Source organism: Ascaphus truei, chromosome 4 (genome assembly GCF_040206685.1).
Source record: "Ascaphus truei isolate aAscTru1 chromosome 4, aAscTru1.hap1, whole genome shotgun sequence".
Classification (NCBI taxonomy): Eukaryota; Metazoa; Chordata; class Amphibia; order Anura; family Ascaphidae; genus Ascaphus; species Ascaphus truei.
The window spans coordinates 100,451,768-100,469,316 of record NC_134486.1 but is presented as its reverse complement, the minus strand read 5'-3'; the positions used below and the strand labels follow the sequence as shown (position 1 = coordinate 100,469,316).

General features: G+C 44.8%; 1 protein-coding gene across 1 annotated transcript in view; it reads right to left on the bottom strand.

The window, feature by feature from the left end:
• DZANK1 (double zinc ribbon and ankyrin repeat domains 1) overlaps positions 1–17,549 on the bottom strand; it is a 73,878-nt gene that overhangs the window by 51,097 nt on the left and 5,232 nt on the right. Inside the window, exons 2-6 of the mRNA XM_075596267.1 lie at positions 15,977–16,102; positions 6,744–6,897; positions 5,892–6,009; positions 3,733–3,829; positions 2,290–2,414 (exon numbers count right to left, since the gene is read on the bottom strand). Coding sequence (XP_075452382.1) covers positions 2,290–2,414; positions 3,733–3,829; positions 5,892–6,009; positions 6,744–6,897; positions 15,977–16,085 — 603 coding nt within the window. The 5' untranslated portion in view covers positions 16,086–16,102. The remainder of the gene's footprint in view (positions 1–2,289; positions 2,415–3,732; positions 3,830–5,891; positions 6,010–6,743; positions 6,898–15,976; positions 16,103–17,549) is intronic.

Below are 17,549 nucleotides of genomic sequence, written 5' to 3'. Positions count from 1 at the left end.
TGCACGCTGACGGACCAACCACCTCTTAATTGTGAGTACTCCCACTCCTTCAGTTACGGATTGGGGTCTCATTATTCTCATATGTGTGTTATTCTCCAGGGAGAGTATTATATAGTGGTGTATATTATGGTGTCATGCACACATAGCTGACCCGAAGATTTGATATTACACACTACAGGTCCTCCACATTTTAGGAGACTCATACAGACACACCGGATTTTGATATACTCAAGAGGGTGGATTTAAGTGGTTCCTCCAAGATCATTTTAACCCTTGTATCACTTAAGATATTATCACATTACAATGACTCTTTACAGCTGAGCATCGATTGTTGGAATTCTTTCCTATTTTTGCCTAAATCTAATGCATGACCACTGCAAAGACACAAGTAAACTCTAGCAATATGATTCAGCAGGGACACAATGAAAAGTTCCCTGCTGAAATCAAGACCGGCCGGTCTAAGGTATATTGAATTGCTGAAGCAGTGGACAAACAGAAAAATGCATGTCAAACCTGCACTATACAAACAGACATTAAAAAAATAACCCTCAATATAGGTAGATGGTATCCAGAACATATGCAAAACACTGTAAATACTAATAGCAAGGTGTATAAACAGCACGTATTCCCACAAACTAAACTAACACTACAATACCATAAATTGGCTCGCTGATAGATATGCTTCAGCAAAATACCACAATGGCAGGGCAGAAATAGAGCAGATATACTTTACAGTCCTTAAGAGTTCGTGTCCAAGGAGCTGAGTGATTAGCAGTATGCCGTTAACACGTTTAATAAACCTTTTTCAATTTTTGGATTATACCTCGAGTGTCTGTTATTATGATGTTGGAATTTCTCTAATCTATAGGGGATATTTTGTTCTTTTTTAGTCCCCCAGAGCGGTTCTTTCTTTTTGTGTGTCTATATGTGTCAATATTGTCTAGTGACAGACGGTCCTTTTTTTTTTTTTTTTAACTCAAGAGTACCAACGGAGTAACAATCTTAAGCACTTTCACAGAAGCGGGCTACGCATCTGTGACGGTAGGGGTAGCTGGGGGACCTAATAAAGAAAAATCCCAGCTATTTACCCCTAAATCCATGTAACTTGGCCAGCTATGTAAGACTTATTTCAGCCAAATGTCTTTAATATCAGAGAGAGAACAGGGAATGTGTAATGCACCATATCTGTAATACATGCATTTCAAAGCATGTATTCTGTCTTCCCTGTGACAATCCTTTCCCCAATCAACATTGTTCTGTGTTGTGATTTGGGCTAGCTGCGTGTAATGCTACGTCCTGTCTTATACATAATTACCTTATGTCTGCATTTATGCCTGTGTTAGCAATTCCACCCAGCTTAGGTACAGTAGTTGGCATTGTATGGTGATGGAATTAACATGCAAGAAAGTAAATTAGACATTCCACTATTACTGTCATTTCCATGAAGAAAGACTAGTAATTCACTCAGTTGAAGCTCTCCATAGAAATAGATCAGAACAAAGGTAGGGGAATAGTTAAATGAATCATTTATCAGGTCTGAGCCCCCAGGCACTGTTTCTCTTGGCTGGCTGCTTTGCTCAATAGCCACCATGGGGTATATAATGGGTGCTGCTGGACAGAGCATTGGTTACCCTCAGAGGGAGAGATACTCTGAGATGGAGTGTGGAAATTCCCTCAGAAGTCCACCTCTGGGAAGGAGTGTGGAGACTATCAGAGGGGGAGACAATCTGGGAAGGAGTGTGGAGATACATTTCAGAGGGGCTGCTGTGTGCAGCACTTTTATATCCTGGAGCAGAGAAGCGGACAAGGGAAAACCATTTGAGGTGGGTCCTTGCACCTAGAAAAGGTAGATTTCATCCCCCAGACCCCTGTAAGTGTGTATATTTTTGTATTTCGTAGTTCTGTGTGTTTCCGAGGATTTATCCAAAATAAACCTCATTTTATTTCACTTACTGTATTTTGCCCTGTGACTGATCCCTTAAATATAAATGGTGTTAAAAGTCCTGGTCTACTGTGACAGCATCTCTTTGCAATGTGTTGCCAGCCACTCTCAAAGGGATTAGTTAATCTCCAAACTGAAGGAGCAGCTCAGTGGTATTGTCGCCTGGTACGAGCTACATTCTTTAGGGCAGATCTTACAAGTCATACAAAACTTAGATTACTTTTATGTCTGAAGCGCTTACGTGTACATGGATGGCGCTAAAGTCTGTGTATATCTCTGCATACATTGGCAGTGCTACAGGAGACAAAACATTATTATGACGTCAAATTGGGCATGTCCAGCAGTACCTGAGATCTCTGGGTCTGTGGTGCTGACATGGGTTCTTCCCTGTGGCTTGGTTTTCCTAAGCGACTATTCATAAATCGTGGACCCTTTAAGGACCTGTGACTGGTTCTTCCATCTATCTCAGGATCTGTAATGAGGAACAAAATAGTTACACCAACAGGGGATCTCCGGAGCTGAACCCCATTAATAAATCACCAGGAAACTCCTGCTTCCAGAGATATTTACCTCCGAAGGGGGTGCTAGTAGCTCTCTGCTTTTTAGAGCTTCCGCATCATGTGGACCAATAGGAAGCCAATGTCACAGCTTCCTATTTGCCGCAGGGCATCAGAGCTTTGAAAGTGCAGCATTACGTGATCCCTGCTAGCCGAGAGTCTACCGGCACACTCTACGAAGGTAAGCATCCAAGGAAGCAGGAGGTCGCCGGAGCTGAAATCAATGTGGTTCAGCTCCGGAGACTGCCTGCTTCAATCCTATGGTAAAATAAATTAAATAAGCTTTTGAGAAAAAAAAAAAAAAAAACTACCTCTTGGACTGCTAAAATCTTGGGAAGGTCAAACAAAACAAAATGTGAAAGTCCAGGCCACCCACCCCCTTGATGTGTACAATCTAAAAACCTAATGTCAATTAATAAGGCCTTCTTGTAAAAATGTGGGTTTCCTTGCGCGTCTCTATTTTGTTTTTACATGTCTGGATTGGCACCGGTGGATCACGGGAGAGAGTGGAAGCAGCAGGATATACCCAGTTAAATTGATTAACACACATTCCCAGCTAGCTCGAACTCCCACACCCACCACATCATGAATATATATTTATGTCAACAGAGAGCTACTGAGCGTGGCAATTGTATATAACAAGAGACAGGGGGTGCCCAATGCTACATCCCATTGACAAAACATATATGGTAAAAAGTATAAAGTAAAATACTCCTCCTCCTTCCTTCACCTTTTTAACTTGGGAGGTCTTTTCATTTGCTGCAGGAACAGGACCTATGATTGTTCTTCCCCTCTTCCAGAGGTAAAAGGAAGTGTTCACAGTGTAGGACCTGCATTAATTTGGTTATACCTTTGCGTTGGTATGCAGGCTTATGACGCTTTGGCCAAAGGGTTACCTAAATAACCAAGTATTTAATATTATTATTGAAGTATTTTACTTTATACTTTTTACCATATATGTTTCGTCAATGGGATGTAGCATTGGGCACCCCCTGTCTCTTGTTATATACCCAGTTAAATGTGGGTTTCAATGCCCTTCTCTATTTTGTTTTTACTTCTTGTAAAAGTACCACTTATTAATTGCAAAACTGTCTAGCATATATTAATAATAATAAATTCAATAAATAACAAGGTATGTGTAAGGGATTTCACTTTATTGCAACTGAAGTATGTGGTGCAAAGTGAGACTGAACCTGAAACACCAGCCTACACAGGTATTTAGAAACCCTATACCTTTAAATGCTTGTGCAGTCTCATCCCAAGCCGAGATTCTTTCTGAAGTCCCGTCTTTCAGTTTGTTTTTTGCAGTAGAGGTGCCATTTACAATATCCTAAGAATAAAGATAGTGGGGGGTATCCATTCAATGGAGAGAGTGCTGATATTGGTACTATTGCATGGCAAGTCCCATTGGTTCTGGGAAATTTAGCTTTGTTGCAATTTGTGACACATTTGAAACCTTTCAGTGTCCTTATAAGAGTCCTTGCACATCATAAGGGCCGGCACACAACAGATGAGGATCGCCATGTCATCCTTAATTGAGATTGCGAGAGATAGGTGAGCATGGCCTGAGCGGTAAAGAAAGGCCCTCCTCTTCTATCCACGTCATCATATGCACACATCCCAATCACATAAGTTGCTAAGCAGTGCCATACGTGGTCACGATGCCGTAACTCCAGTGGCCACCCTGTCTGTGCAGCCGTGCATAGCGCCGCCCCCCCCCCCTCCTCCTCTGGTGCCCGTTTCGCAGGCTGCACCTGCTCCGGGAGGGGGGGAGAGGAGGGAGAGGAGGGAGCTCCGGGAGGGGGGGGGGAGAGGGACCGACAGGGGGGAGAGGGACCGACAGGGGGGAGAGGGAATGACAGGTTGGGGCGGGGGACAGCACGAGAGCCTCCCGCTCAAACCAACCCCCCCCCCCCCCGCTCAAACCACACACCCCCGCTCAAACCACGCCCCCAGCTCCGGCTCCCTACAGACCGCAGGGAGCGGTCAATTGCAGGGGCTGAGGGCTGCTGTTGAGCTGAGGAGCTGCTATGGGGCTGCAGCACTGTGCTGTGGGGCTGTGTGATGGTCCCGCCCCCTCACGTCATGGCCATGCCCCCCCACCCATTTTGGCCGCGCCCCCGCTCCCGCCCCCCTCCCGACCGCATATCGTGGTCTGTGCCTGTCAGCACGCCGCCTGTCTGCAGTGCGGGCGCGCTGACTGAGGGAGCGGGGCCTTAGCCTAACGTTTCCACCAGGGGGCCCCCCACTCACATGCCGACGGCCTTGCAAGAGCCCCTCTCCGCCTTCTCACACACCTCCTCCCTCTCAGCCCTCTTATAACTACCACGTCACCCTTTCCTTTCCCCCCCCCCCCCGTCTCGCTTACACCCCACCTCTTCCACCCCTGTGTATTTTTCTCCACTCCCCACACTCTCAACCTCCCTTCCCAATATATATATATATATTGGGAAGGAAGGTTGAGTGTGGGGAGTGGAGAAAAATACATGGGGGTGGAAGAGGTGGGGGTGGAAGCGAGACGGTATATATATATACATACACACACACACACACACACACACACACACACACACACACACACACACACACACACACACACAGTGACCCCCCCCCCCTCCCTCCCCAAACATACATATAAAAATGAGCCCTCTCCCCCCTTGGGGTGGGTAAGGTACCTGGGAGGGTGGTATAAGAGGGGCCTGGGGCATGTGGTCTTACCTGGGGCCCTTGGCTGGTCCTGCTGGAGCAGCAAGGCCAGCACAAGGCAGAGACCAGCAGGCCTGGGGAGGGAGGGACAAATGAGCAGTGCTGAGGGAAGGGGAGGGCCCGGCTTGCCTGCAGGAGAGAAGGGAGGGGGGCGGAAGCCAGGAAAGGGGAGGCCCTGGCTTTGCCTGCACAGAGTGGAAACTGGAGGCCTTGACTGGGCGGGCCCGGGACAGCAATACTGGCTGTCCCTCCCTGTCGGCGGCCCTGCTGCCCAGACCCGAGTGCAGTCTAAAGATTACCATGATAATTTCAGAAGCTAGAGATTAGGATTTCAACACTGAAAAAACATGTCCAGGGGAAAATATTAACATTTATAGGAGTTAAATGCTTCTGGAAGGATTGCTGCTTTAAATCTTATTCACAGTTTGCTAACTTTAGGCCTAATTCAGAGGACGAAAGCATTGATACAAATCTTTGCCTCGACAGGGGGAATTTAGGCAATTAACTACCAGATTAATTTTGATATATTTAAGTAGAGATACCATTGTAATATATGGCTAGATTTAGAAAAGCTCAAATCCTGCAACAAAGGCACGCAAAGGGATACACTACGAGTGGAATGAGTTATTAGATTCAGGATCTAGGATGTATCAGTGTGTTAAGAGTTTTCAATGTATGGAAGTTACCTGCTTAGAAATCTCCTTGAGGAAGTTCTCGTCATTATCTTCATCGGAGGAATCTATGTCTGGTGGCACATATTCCACTATGAACACTTTTGTCACAGTCCCACTCTCCCTGCCATCTCTAAAACAAAATAAGTGACAGTGGATCATATCAAGTTTTCTATGTGTACATGCAGGCTTTATTGAAAGGCTAGGGTGTGTAATTATCATGCTGTGCAGCAGCATTTTTTTTATTATAATAATAATAATATCTTTTTAAACCAAGAACTGTGTCTGAACAACCAAGATATGTGTATTCTTTGTATGGTTGTCAAATGTTTTATTAAACCAGCATAATTATATTGAGTTGTTGTTGGGTTTCGGCACTTACCTCCGGGCTTAGCCAGGTCAATCTCCGGGTGGCGGAGGGGTACGGTGGCGTCTCCGGCATTCTTCTGCAATTCCCCCTCCAACTGCATTGAACATGGCTACGTGACGTCATGATGCTACACCATGATGCCGCGTTGCGTCAAGACGTCACATCCCGTTGCCATGGCGTCATCATTTGACGCCGTGTAGCAATGTTCACTGCAGTTGCAGCAGGATGCCGAGAGTCGCCGCAGCACACCACCAAGTAAGGGAATTTTTTCTTCTCATGTTTGGCCTTCAGTTGGAGGCAGCAGCCCTGGTTGTACTAGAGTTATCAAAACCACAGATATGTAGTAGAAATATGTCACGTCTGGATAAGGGACCTTTGTGACCCGGGGCCCCAAGTTTATGTATGTTTAATTACATTTAATTATCGCAACTTACAAACGGATGAATAAAGTACAAGAGAATGAATGTAGAAGAGCATGAAAAAGTGAAGCGATTTACCTAGTAACAGCCAGAGCCTTCACTGTTATTTTACCGTCAGGTAATGTAAAGGGGCCTCTATATTTCAAAGTGGTATTTTCTCCATACCCAACTTTCTTAAACAGATCTGGTTTGCTTCCATCCAATGTATAGTATATGGCCACATCTGGTGAATCTAAAGAAAAAAAATAACATGCCTGGATATGATAACCTCCTTATCTCAAAGATGTCTAGCTGGCAAATACAGAACCATTGTAAGGATTCTGCCTGATCCGTGCCGGTGTTTGCTCCAATCCGGGTTTTCCAGCTTGGCCTGCGCTTTCCGCCTCAGTTCGGCCATTTTGGTTACTGGCAGCCTGCTACTTAAGGCTGCTGTTCTCAGTGGGAGTCGCCGAGCAAAGTTCTGTTTGCTGCAGCTCCGATTGATCTTCGCTGTCACGCACTACCCTTTCGCCTATTTAGAATCCCTGTTGATGACCCCCGGACCGTGACCACGCTGCCTTTCGCCTGCCCTTTTGCCTGCCGCCTGGACCCTGCACCACTGCCGCCAGCCCTGACCTGTCTGCTTACTGACTACGGATACTCTAACAGGACTCTGTCCCTGGGCTCTAGTCGGTTATTCTGCATTCCTACCTCAGCCCTGCGGGTCCGCTTCATGATGCGGCCCTGCATGGCAGTGATGTCACTGACTGCCACGAGGAGCGCAAGAGACCCTATTTTGCACAAGGTCAGGAATGTCACATTTTTAAAAATGTCTTAATTTTAATTAATGCCTACATTTTATTTAATTTTAATTAATGTCAATTAATTATTTCATTTTAATTTGTTAATTATTTTTTTTTTAAAAATCCACATTTTTTTTTTACCATCTTCATTTTATTGAGCGGTGGAATAATGTGCATACACTCCTACCTAGCAAACAAACCTGTGTCTGGTTTCATTTCCTAAAATTGCAGAGAAAGCATATGCACTCAAGTTACCCACAACTTCCAATGCCATCGGAGAGCTTCCTGGGACAGGATCCATGGATACTTAATGCAGGACAGAAGGTGAAGAGCGGGCACCCGGGAAAATGCAATCAGAGGAGGGTTATTTATTTACATTTAGCCTCTTACACCTTTGACGTGTTTCAGTCGTCGCCGGGACCGCTATTAGGAAGAGAAAGTTAACGCCCATCACCATTATTGTAGAGGTAAAAAGGTGTGGGGAGCTCAAGGTAAGGCTATTGATATGCCGAATTGAAAAAAAAGGGAAAAAAAGACACAAAGAACAGCATAAATATGCAAAATGTTCAGATGGGTAATAATATACAAGGGAGCAGGTGGGACGAGAGAGAGAGACAGAGACAGAGAGAGACAGAGAGAGACAGAGACATAGACAGAGTCAGAGACAGAGACAGAGACAGAGAGAGACTCAGAAAGACACCAGCAAAGATACCATTTAGGGGCTTTCATGCTCAGACATGCCTGCAGTTAAATATGTTTATATAAGGAAGCAGTAAGGTGTATAACAGGTTAATAAGGCCTAACACGTAGTTAGAAAAGCCAAAAGCTTATTAGACAGGCATAAATTGAAGGATATATATTATATGGTGGAGTGGGAGGAGTGAAGTATCACAATAGGATGGGAGGCAGGAGCTGCTCCTGGAAAAAAGGAAAGTCAATACAAGTGATGTTTATGTTAATGTTTTTTTCTTTCTATGTGCGAGCTATGTTATATTATAGGCTAAAGCAGTCAAATTCCAGGCATTATTGAAATTCCTGTCCTCTGATTGGATAATGCCCGGAATTTTAACCAATCAGTAATGCCCGGAATTTTAGCTGCTTGCAAAGTGTTGATTTAAATGTGATTATTTCCAGCCAATCAGCTTTCAGAACTGCGGAGACAGGGCAGGGGATTGGTCTAAAAGTAGGAACAGCTCTGAGACAGGGCAGGGGATTGGTTAAGAAGTATCAGCCACGGGTTGACTCCTCCCCCTTGCTCCGTGAACTGAGCAGATTCAGTTGAATTGGTGGGGTGGGGGGAGAGAGAGGGAGTCTGCAAAGCAAGTGCGTGTCTATCTGCAGTTTGATTCTGGCTGTAGTTTCTGTGTGTGTGTGTCAGCAGCAGCAGTGTTTATGAGTGTAGCAGCAGCTGTGCTGTTGTGTTGTATGTGTGTGTAGCAGCAGTTTGTGTGTGTAGAGGTGCTGTGTTGTGAGTGTAGAGCTCCAGTGTGTGTGTGGTGTGCTTGTGTGTGTAGAGGTGCTGTGGTGTGTGTGTGTGTACACAGAGGGGGCCGGCAGTGTGTGGCTATAGATATCTGCAGTATAAGAGTATATAGGAGGTGGATTCATGTATTTACCATTTTATTTTAATTTAAAAAAATCTATATAACTATACAAAAGTGTCTATTATTCATGAAAAAAGTCTACATTTAGCCTATAATAATAATCCCCTCAGAACAGGGCATTATTGGCCAGTAATGCCCTGTTCTGAGGGGATTATTACTTAAGTATTGTCAGATGTGTTTCAGTTCATGAAATTAAGGTCATCAGCAGCAAAAGTAATAAAAGGACTGCATGCATGGTGCGCTGTAGAAGAGAGAGTAAGATACCCACAAAGGCAGCAGGAGAACCGCAAGTATATAATCACAAACACACAGTAAAATGTACATGAAAATAGTCTCTTAGAACGTGAAGGGCATAAATTGTCCAATAAAAAGAAACTAAATTCTTAGACACCGGAAAAAATTAAGGACAGATATTGCACTAGTTCAGGAAACCCACCTGAATGAAGACGAAAGTAAAAAACATAAGTGGGACTGGGTGGGGGAATGTATTTATTCCCCAGCAATGGAAAAGAAGGGAGGTGTAGCAATTCTAATTAATAAAGCACTGCCCCTGGAAATAATAACTTCCTCTGGGGACACAACGGGGTGACTGGTGCAATAGAGTAAAAATACACAGAACAGAATTCAACATTTATAATCTATATGGTGCCAATGAGAATAGCCACACCTTTTCCAGAGCACGGTGGAAAAAATATTGAAAGTCAAAAGTAACAATACTATAGTGGGCGGAGATTTTAATGTAGCTCAAGATCCATTGTTAGGCTACACTTATAGTGCCGCCGACGCGACGGTTGCTGGAAAATCAAATAGAGATGACTTCCAGCGATCGCGACCAATCCGTCGTGCCGCGCTTACTATAAGCACACGCGACGGCGGCAATGCATTTGTTTTGCCGCAACACTGTCGCCGTCTCTATAAGCACAGCCTTAGACAAATCGGGGCAAAATATACAACAGTTGGAACTGAATCCAGGACAGAAGAGTATTAAGACTCTACGGCAGGCCTGCCCAACTCGTAAAGTGAGAAGGGCCGAACTGCTCCAAGGAAAAAAAATGTGGGCCGCACGGGTTAAATCATCATCATCATCATCATCATCTCTCCTCCAGCACCTCTCATCATCACCATCATCATATTTCCCCCAGATCCCCTCACTATCAACCTTTACGATACTCCCCATCTGTCTCTCATACCCCCATCTCTCCCCCTCACCCACACAATACCCCCCTCCACATCAAACACACAATACCCCCTCCACATCCCCAGCCCATTCCATGTCAGCAGCCCCCCCCAAGTCAGCATCCCCCCCATGTCTCTCTTCCCACAATATGACACTCTCTCCCCCTCCCCTAAATGACACTCTCTCCCCCTCCTCTCAATATGACTCTCTCCCCCTCCTCTCAATATGACTCTCTCCCCCTCCCCTCAATATGACTCTCTTCCCCTCCCCTAAATATGACACTCTCTCTCCCTCCCCTCAATATGACACTCTCTCTCCCTCCCCTCAATATGACACTCTCTCTCCCTCCCCTCAATATGACACTCTCTCCCTCCCCTCAATATGACACTCTTTCCCCTCCCCTCAATATGACACTCTTTCCCCCTCCCCTCAATATGACACTCTTTCCCCCTCCCCTCAATATGACACTCTCCTAATTCCCTCAATATGACACACTCTCCCCCTCCCCTCAATATGACACACTCTCCCCCTCCCCTCAATATGACACTCTCTCTCCCTCCCCTCAATATGACACTGTCTCTCTCCCTCCCCTCAATATGACACTCTCCCCCTCCCCTCAATATACTCTCCCTCAAGGGGAGAGGGAGGGGGGAGGGACGGAGGGGGAGGGGAAAGAGGGAGGGGAGGGAGGGGGAAAGAGGGAGGGGAGGGAGGGGAGGGAGGGGGAAAGAGGGAGGGGAGGGGGGGGTGAATCGTCGCCATTTAAAAAAAAAATTTACTTTTTTTTAAATAATTATTTAATTAATTAACAGGCGCCCGGCCGGAGTCATAGCAGGCCGCACAGAGGCCAGGCGGGCCGCATGCGGCCCGCGGGCCGTATGTTGTGCAGCCCTGCTCTACGGGAAGCTCTAGGGGTGACAGACTGCTGGAGGTTACTAAATCCCATAAAGAGGGAGTACTCCAATTAAGACAATTACTTTGATCCACGTGCGCTGAAGTAGGAGTGTGCCAGTAATCAAGTTGTTTACATGGGCTTCATAAACATACAAGCGCACTAAACCGAATCTCTGCAATAGACATCTGCACTGATATGAACTACATGATCAGTGTGGATGCATGAGTGTTCTGCCGATCTTAATTGAATTTATTGATCTAGAACTAGGTTGCTATATAGCACCAGAAAAAGGGGGAAGGGAAACACAAAGTGATTGTGCCCCTAAAAGAATTCACTAAACTGCACACCACCGGGTGTAAAAGGTAACTTTTAATAAATTGACTTAAAACATATATTACCAAAGATAGGTGTAACGTGAATACAAATGAATTAAATCAAAAGTGTCAAGCATCTATGTCGTCTAATATGTATGATAATAATATCCCAATTACCAGCTAATGATGTTTATCATTACACCCGGTGGTGTGCAGTTTAGTGAATTCTTTTAGGGGCACAATCACTTTGTGTTTCCCTTCCCCCTTTTTCTGGTTCACTTGTTAGCTCACAGTCTGCACCCATCCCCTGATTACCTTATTCATTATTATTATGCAATTAGTATGGTTTTGTGATCATTCCCTAATCCTTCCCTTTGTCTCCCTGCTATATAGCACTACTGAAGAGCGTGTTTACAACTCACTTGAGCCTCATATACTATAGCTACTTTTTGATACACTACCTGAACCTCTACATGGTCACCTGCATCGATATGATATATAGGATGGTTTAGGTGCATGAGTGTTTTAAATACTATATTGATGTGTGGTTTTTGATATCTTGCACTTCCCTTGTATAATATATATCGACTACCTGTGTATCCACGGTGCATATCCACGTTGAAAACAACAGTGGATAAACGTGTACAATGGAGTGCGCTTAACGCTGACAAGCAGTGCATATACTCAAGCCGGAATTAATATATAGTGCATTACAATGAAATGCACCGTCAAGGTGCCCCTGATAGCACACCCATGTGTACGTTATGGATCCCTATACATAGGTACGGTCACCTATACAATAAGGATAACGGTAGCAAAATAGATACACTGATGTTCTGATTAGTATAGTCTTGAAGTTAACATACCTCCGTTATACAAGCACATACAGGCACACCCCGCATTAACGTACGCAATGGGACCGGAGCATGTATGTAAAGCGAAAATATACTTAAAGTGAAGCACTACCTTTTTCCCACTTATCGATGCATGTACTGTACTGCAATCGTCATATACGTGCATAACTGATGTAAATAAGGCATTTGTAACAGGCTCTATAGTCTCCCCGCTTGCGCACACCTTCGGTACAGGTAGGGAGCCGGTATTGCTGTTCAGGACGTGCTGACTGGCGCATGCGTGAGCTGCCGTTTGCCTATTGAGCGAGATGTACTTACTCGCGAGTGTACTTAAAGTGAGTGTATTTAAACCGGGGTATGTCTGTATACTGAATCTAGTGCATCCACGTTAATAACTGTAACGCAACGCTCACCACGGACAAGGAGGGACCCCGGAACTGAGGTCGAAAGGATAGTACTCGCACCCACAGCAGCGGAGACACACCTGGAAGGTGAAAATCAGTGCGGCCGAATCTGATCGGAAAAGATAGCGTTAGTCCAGATACTTGTCGGATGAATGGGAAGAACAAGGAGAATAGTCGATGCCGAGAGCTGTGAGTTTAGAGCCGGGTAGTAGTTTGGTATTCGTAAGCCAGGTAAAGGATAGGAGAGATCGGGTGGTCAGGGTCGTAATCCAGAGCCGGTAGTCAGACAAGCCGGTTCGGTACACAGGATAACTATGAGAAAAGGAAGAAGCACGAGGCAGGGCCCGACCGTGGGTAACACAAGCTACAGAAAGCTATGCTCAGCCAAAGAGGAAGTGGCTCAGCAAGGTAATAAAGGACCAGGAGCCAATGGAGTGCTGGAGGAGTGGTCCCAGAGAGGACAGGGATAGGGCAAGGCACTGCAGCAGGTGAGGAACTGATAATCAGCTGAGAGGAGCGCGCAACCCGATAGGGGGGCGGGGCTATTGCGCGAGGGTAGAAGAAGCCCTGCGTGCGCACACGTGCGTCCCTATGGAGCTCGGCGTGGCAATGAGGGGCAGAGAGTGCCGCCTCTGTCGGGTGATCCGGAGGGCTGGCACCGTGGGGCGCGAAGATGCAGAAGCGGGAGTTGGGGTAGCAGAAGGAGGTCCCTGTCTCTGGCGGTCAGTCCCCGCCGCGGAGTACCGGCGGCAAGGTAAGCCGGGAACCCTCCTTGGGGGAGGTGTTCCCTGGTTGCTTACAATAACATTATACTGTGGTAGAAGACTAGCTGTCAGTCAGAAGGCGTGCTTATCTACTTGTCCCTTTTGAATCCCTTATCAGGGCTGGTCTATATTCATAGTACCTACATTGATGACTTGTCCCAGTCACCATACACTAATGTATGATCATCAGAGCTTATACAGCACTGAAAATAGTATCAGTGTCACTGATAGCGTTATTTGATTTTAAAACTCATAATTTTATATTTGATGACATTAAACGATTTTTAATTAATTCATAAATCATTTTAGTGATTGAGTGCTCTGAAACGAGATTTCTTGTTCTCGTGTATAATGTTTAGTGGTACCTAGTGAGCACCTCACTCAACATTAAAGCTGTAGTAGGGTTTCTGTTTGTGTTGCTACTTACTAAGAAGTCTGGTACGCGAGAGGCACAGAAGGTGATGAGGGGGGGGGGAAAGAATAAAATATCTAATGTCTGTTATGCCTAGATAAGGTTAGGACCTATAGCACATAAACAACAAAAGGAACTGTGGGTAATGGGGAAGAGGTACAGAGGGAAATGATGCAATGCAGATAGAACTGACTCATCGATGTAAAATTTAAATTTCATTTTTTGTTTGTCATTGACTAAATTACATGTAATATATTATTTACTGGTTTAGTGCACTGTTAAATGTAAAGGAATATTGTAATCACTGTAAACTGGTATTTTGTGGTCTTGTTGAAATGTAATATGTTTTGTTATAGAAAACGCAATCAAAAATTTCAACGATAAAAAAAAAAAAAAAAAAATGCTTTGGCCAAAGAATTTAACGAAACAACCCTTATGAGAAGAAAAACCGATAAGTATTTAACTATATAATTGATCATATTGGATATAGCACTGGAGCTTCATGTGTTTTGTTATATGTGTAATATACACACACACACACATATATATTCACAATCCCAGTAGCATTCCTTGTGACACATATATACAGTATGGTGTGGTGGGTCCGGGTTCAGAGCTTGCAGGAAGTGTGTGTTTTCATGTTACTTGTCATTCTTGTATGTAACCAATGACCTCTTTAAGTGGGGTTAACACAGAATTGTCTTTATTATACCTGCAGGTTATTGTCAGGTGTTGTATACGTTTTCCTCCTCTCCTCATTTCCCCTTTTCTTTCTAATGCACGCGACGTCGCCCGAAAACAAATACATTGCCGCCGCGTGCACTATGGCGACAAGCGACGGAGCGACGTCACCGTTGCGAAAACCTGAAGCCGGCTAAATGTGATTTTTCAAGGGCCGTCGCGTCACGTGACGGCCCTTGAACAAATCAAATTGCCGGAATCGCGCCGCCCGGCGAAACAAGACTGTCACCGGTGACGTCACTCGCCGTGTCGCCGTCGCCAACTACGGCACTATAGGCACGGCCTTAGCTTGTGGATACCAACTGGCTTTGTTTAATGTTTGTTTTCTGTGATGATTCAACACGATGCTACTACGAAACGCAACCACGGACAATGACGGGATTATGTCAGTGCGATCGCAACAAAAAGCAGGACTGATAATATTACCAGATGCACCGATGTCGAGGGGAAGGAAGGTGGGAACTAGGTATAAAAGGGCATACGACGATGAGCCTTCACTTCTCTCCCCGATGACGCCCCGGCTGGGACCAAAACCATTCTGTAATTGTAAGGCTAAGTGTAAATAAATAAGCCTTATCCAATTGCATTCTCTAGAGTACCCCGCTGTTCACCTTTTCTTTTTTACACTGAACAGAAACGCATAGCCCCAAACATGAGAAAAGTTGGTCGCTACGCATATTTCAGGATCTTGATACGCAGCACCTCCTCATATCTGCACTATTTATACCAATACTGTAGCTGAAACAAGCAGTAGACATGTTTTGGAGAAGTACTGGAGAGTAGCCATGTGGCTAAAGCGTTGGCTCTTTCTGCGAGAGACTCCGTGTCAAATCCTTATGAACTTGGGCCTGTCATTTGATCTAATTTTACCAAAGGTACTAAAACAGATGATACTGTAAATTCCTCGAGGCAGGCATTCATTGCACCCGTGTTATTCTGCTACGTGCTTTGCTGCATAAAATGTCATACAATGGCAGCAATGTCAATACTATAAAGGATTATTTCGGTTGGCCAGTTTTAACCTGCAGCCCACAAACCTTTGCAACCCATTGGATTGAATGTGCACAGGTTTTTAACATGCGACAGCTTATCTTGCCATCTCATAAAAGAAGAAAACAGAACAATGCTGTGATATTGATTAATGTCATTACCGGGTATGTAACTTTGCTTTCATCTTCTCTCTGATGTTCTATGTGCCAATCAGGGTCAATAGCAAGGAGATTTGTGCAGTAAGAGCACAACTAAAGCAACCAAGACATCATTTCATGGCAGCACTGCCATCTTGAGTTGGTTGGTAACAAAGACACAAAAAGGAAATAATTATATCAGAGATTTAACACTGTTGGACTTTTCCTGTTTCATACCTGATTTTATTTCAATCGGCGTGTTCGTGTGAACTTCATGTTTGCTTTTCCCAGGGAGAGGAACACGAAGTGGTATAATTTGGGGTACAGATATTGAGCCAGCCGTCATTCTTAAACTGGTTCGCCCTACAGAAGAAGTGCTGAGAGTTAAGACCAGCAGAATTAAAAAAAAAAAAAGCATATCACTTTAAATAGATCAGGTAAAGATTTATCATCTTCAAACCTTGTCGGTACACTGTGATCCTCTGGGCACTGCAGTTGGAAGCATCCCTTCTCCATAACACACACACACACACACACACACACACACACACACACACACACACACACACACACACACACACACACACACACACACACACACACACACACACACACACACACACACACACACACTATAATTAAAAAAGCAAGTGAACGAATCAAAACAATAAAATATAAAATAGCTTGTTTCAGTACATTTTGGCAGTGGCTTTGGAGATGTCTGGCAGTTGTCATAATCTTGGCTTCCAATTTCAACCTGAAATCTGCACTCAGATCACTGCACACTTCTTTCCTCGGCGCGGGTGGACACTCAAGCAGTCCACAACAAAAGAAAGAAGTATTGCATATTACGTGCCAATTGTTGCACAATTTGTATTTAACCTGTCACTGAGGAAACACTAATATGTATTATGATCCTAAATTAACAACAAAAATTAAAAATGGATACATTGTTTCAGTTTACTGAAACATCAATATGTTGCTCGTTTAATACCACCTGCGATAATCCTATTCAGCTCACATATTTTGTGACGCCATAATGGAAACATAATCCATCTCCTTGGAGAAATATGCAAGCAGCTTGGCTTGTCTTCAGCACTTTCAAATATTGACTTTCTTTTAAATCAACCGGAGCACTCCCATGAGCCACCCTCATTCACCATGCGGGAGGAGCCTGTAGCATCCTAGAGCAGTGGTGCGCAATCCGGGGGACGCTGTCAAATTCCTGAGGGTCACCAAAGGACCCGTAGCCCCTATATCCATCTGTCCCTCTCTCCCTCCCCCGAGCAGAAAAAGCAGTCAGAATGTTGCTCTCCCTGCTCTGTTCAGCCTGGATGATAACATTTGTAGATGCCCGAATATGGCATATCCATATTCGGGCATCTAAGACATCATCCTCCAGGCTGAACTGAGCGGAGACAGCTGAATTCTGACTGCTTTTTCTGCACCACGGATCACATCTACACCCTACACAGCCTGATCAATAAGCACGTCCACAACACCAAGAAGGGCAAGATCTTTGCTTTGTGGACTTTAAAAAGGCCTTCGACTCCATCTAGCATCCAGGTCTATTGTTGAAAATACTAGAGAGCGGAATAGGGGGGAGGACATACAACACCATCAAAAGTATGTACTCTAAAAAAAAATGCAGCGTGAAAGTTAATAACAAAAAAGGACAGACTTCTTCCATCAAGGCCGTGGAGTTAGACAGGGCTGCAGCCCGAGTCCCACACTTTTTAACATATACATCAATGAGCTCGCAGCAGCCCTAGACTACTCCTCAGCACCTGGGCTCCCCTTGGCTGGCACA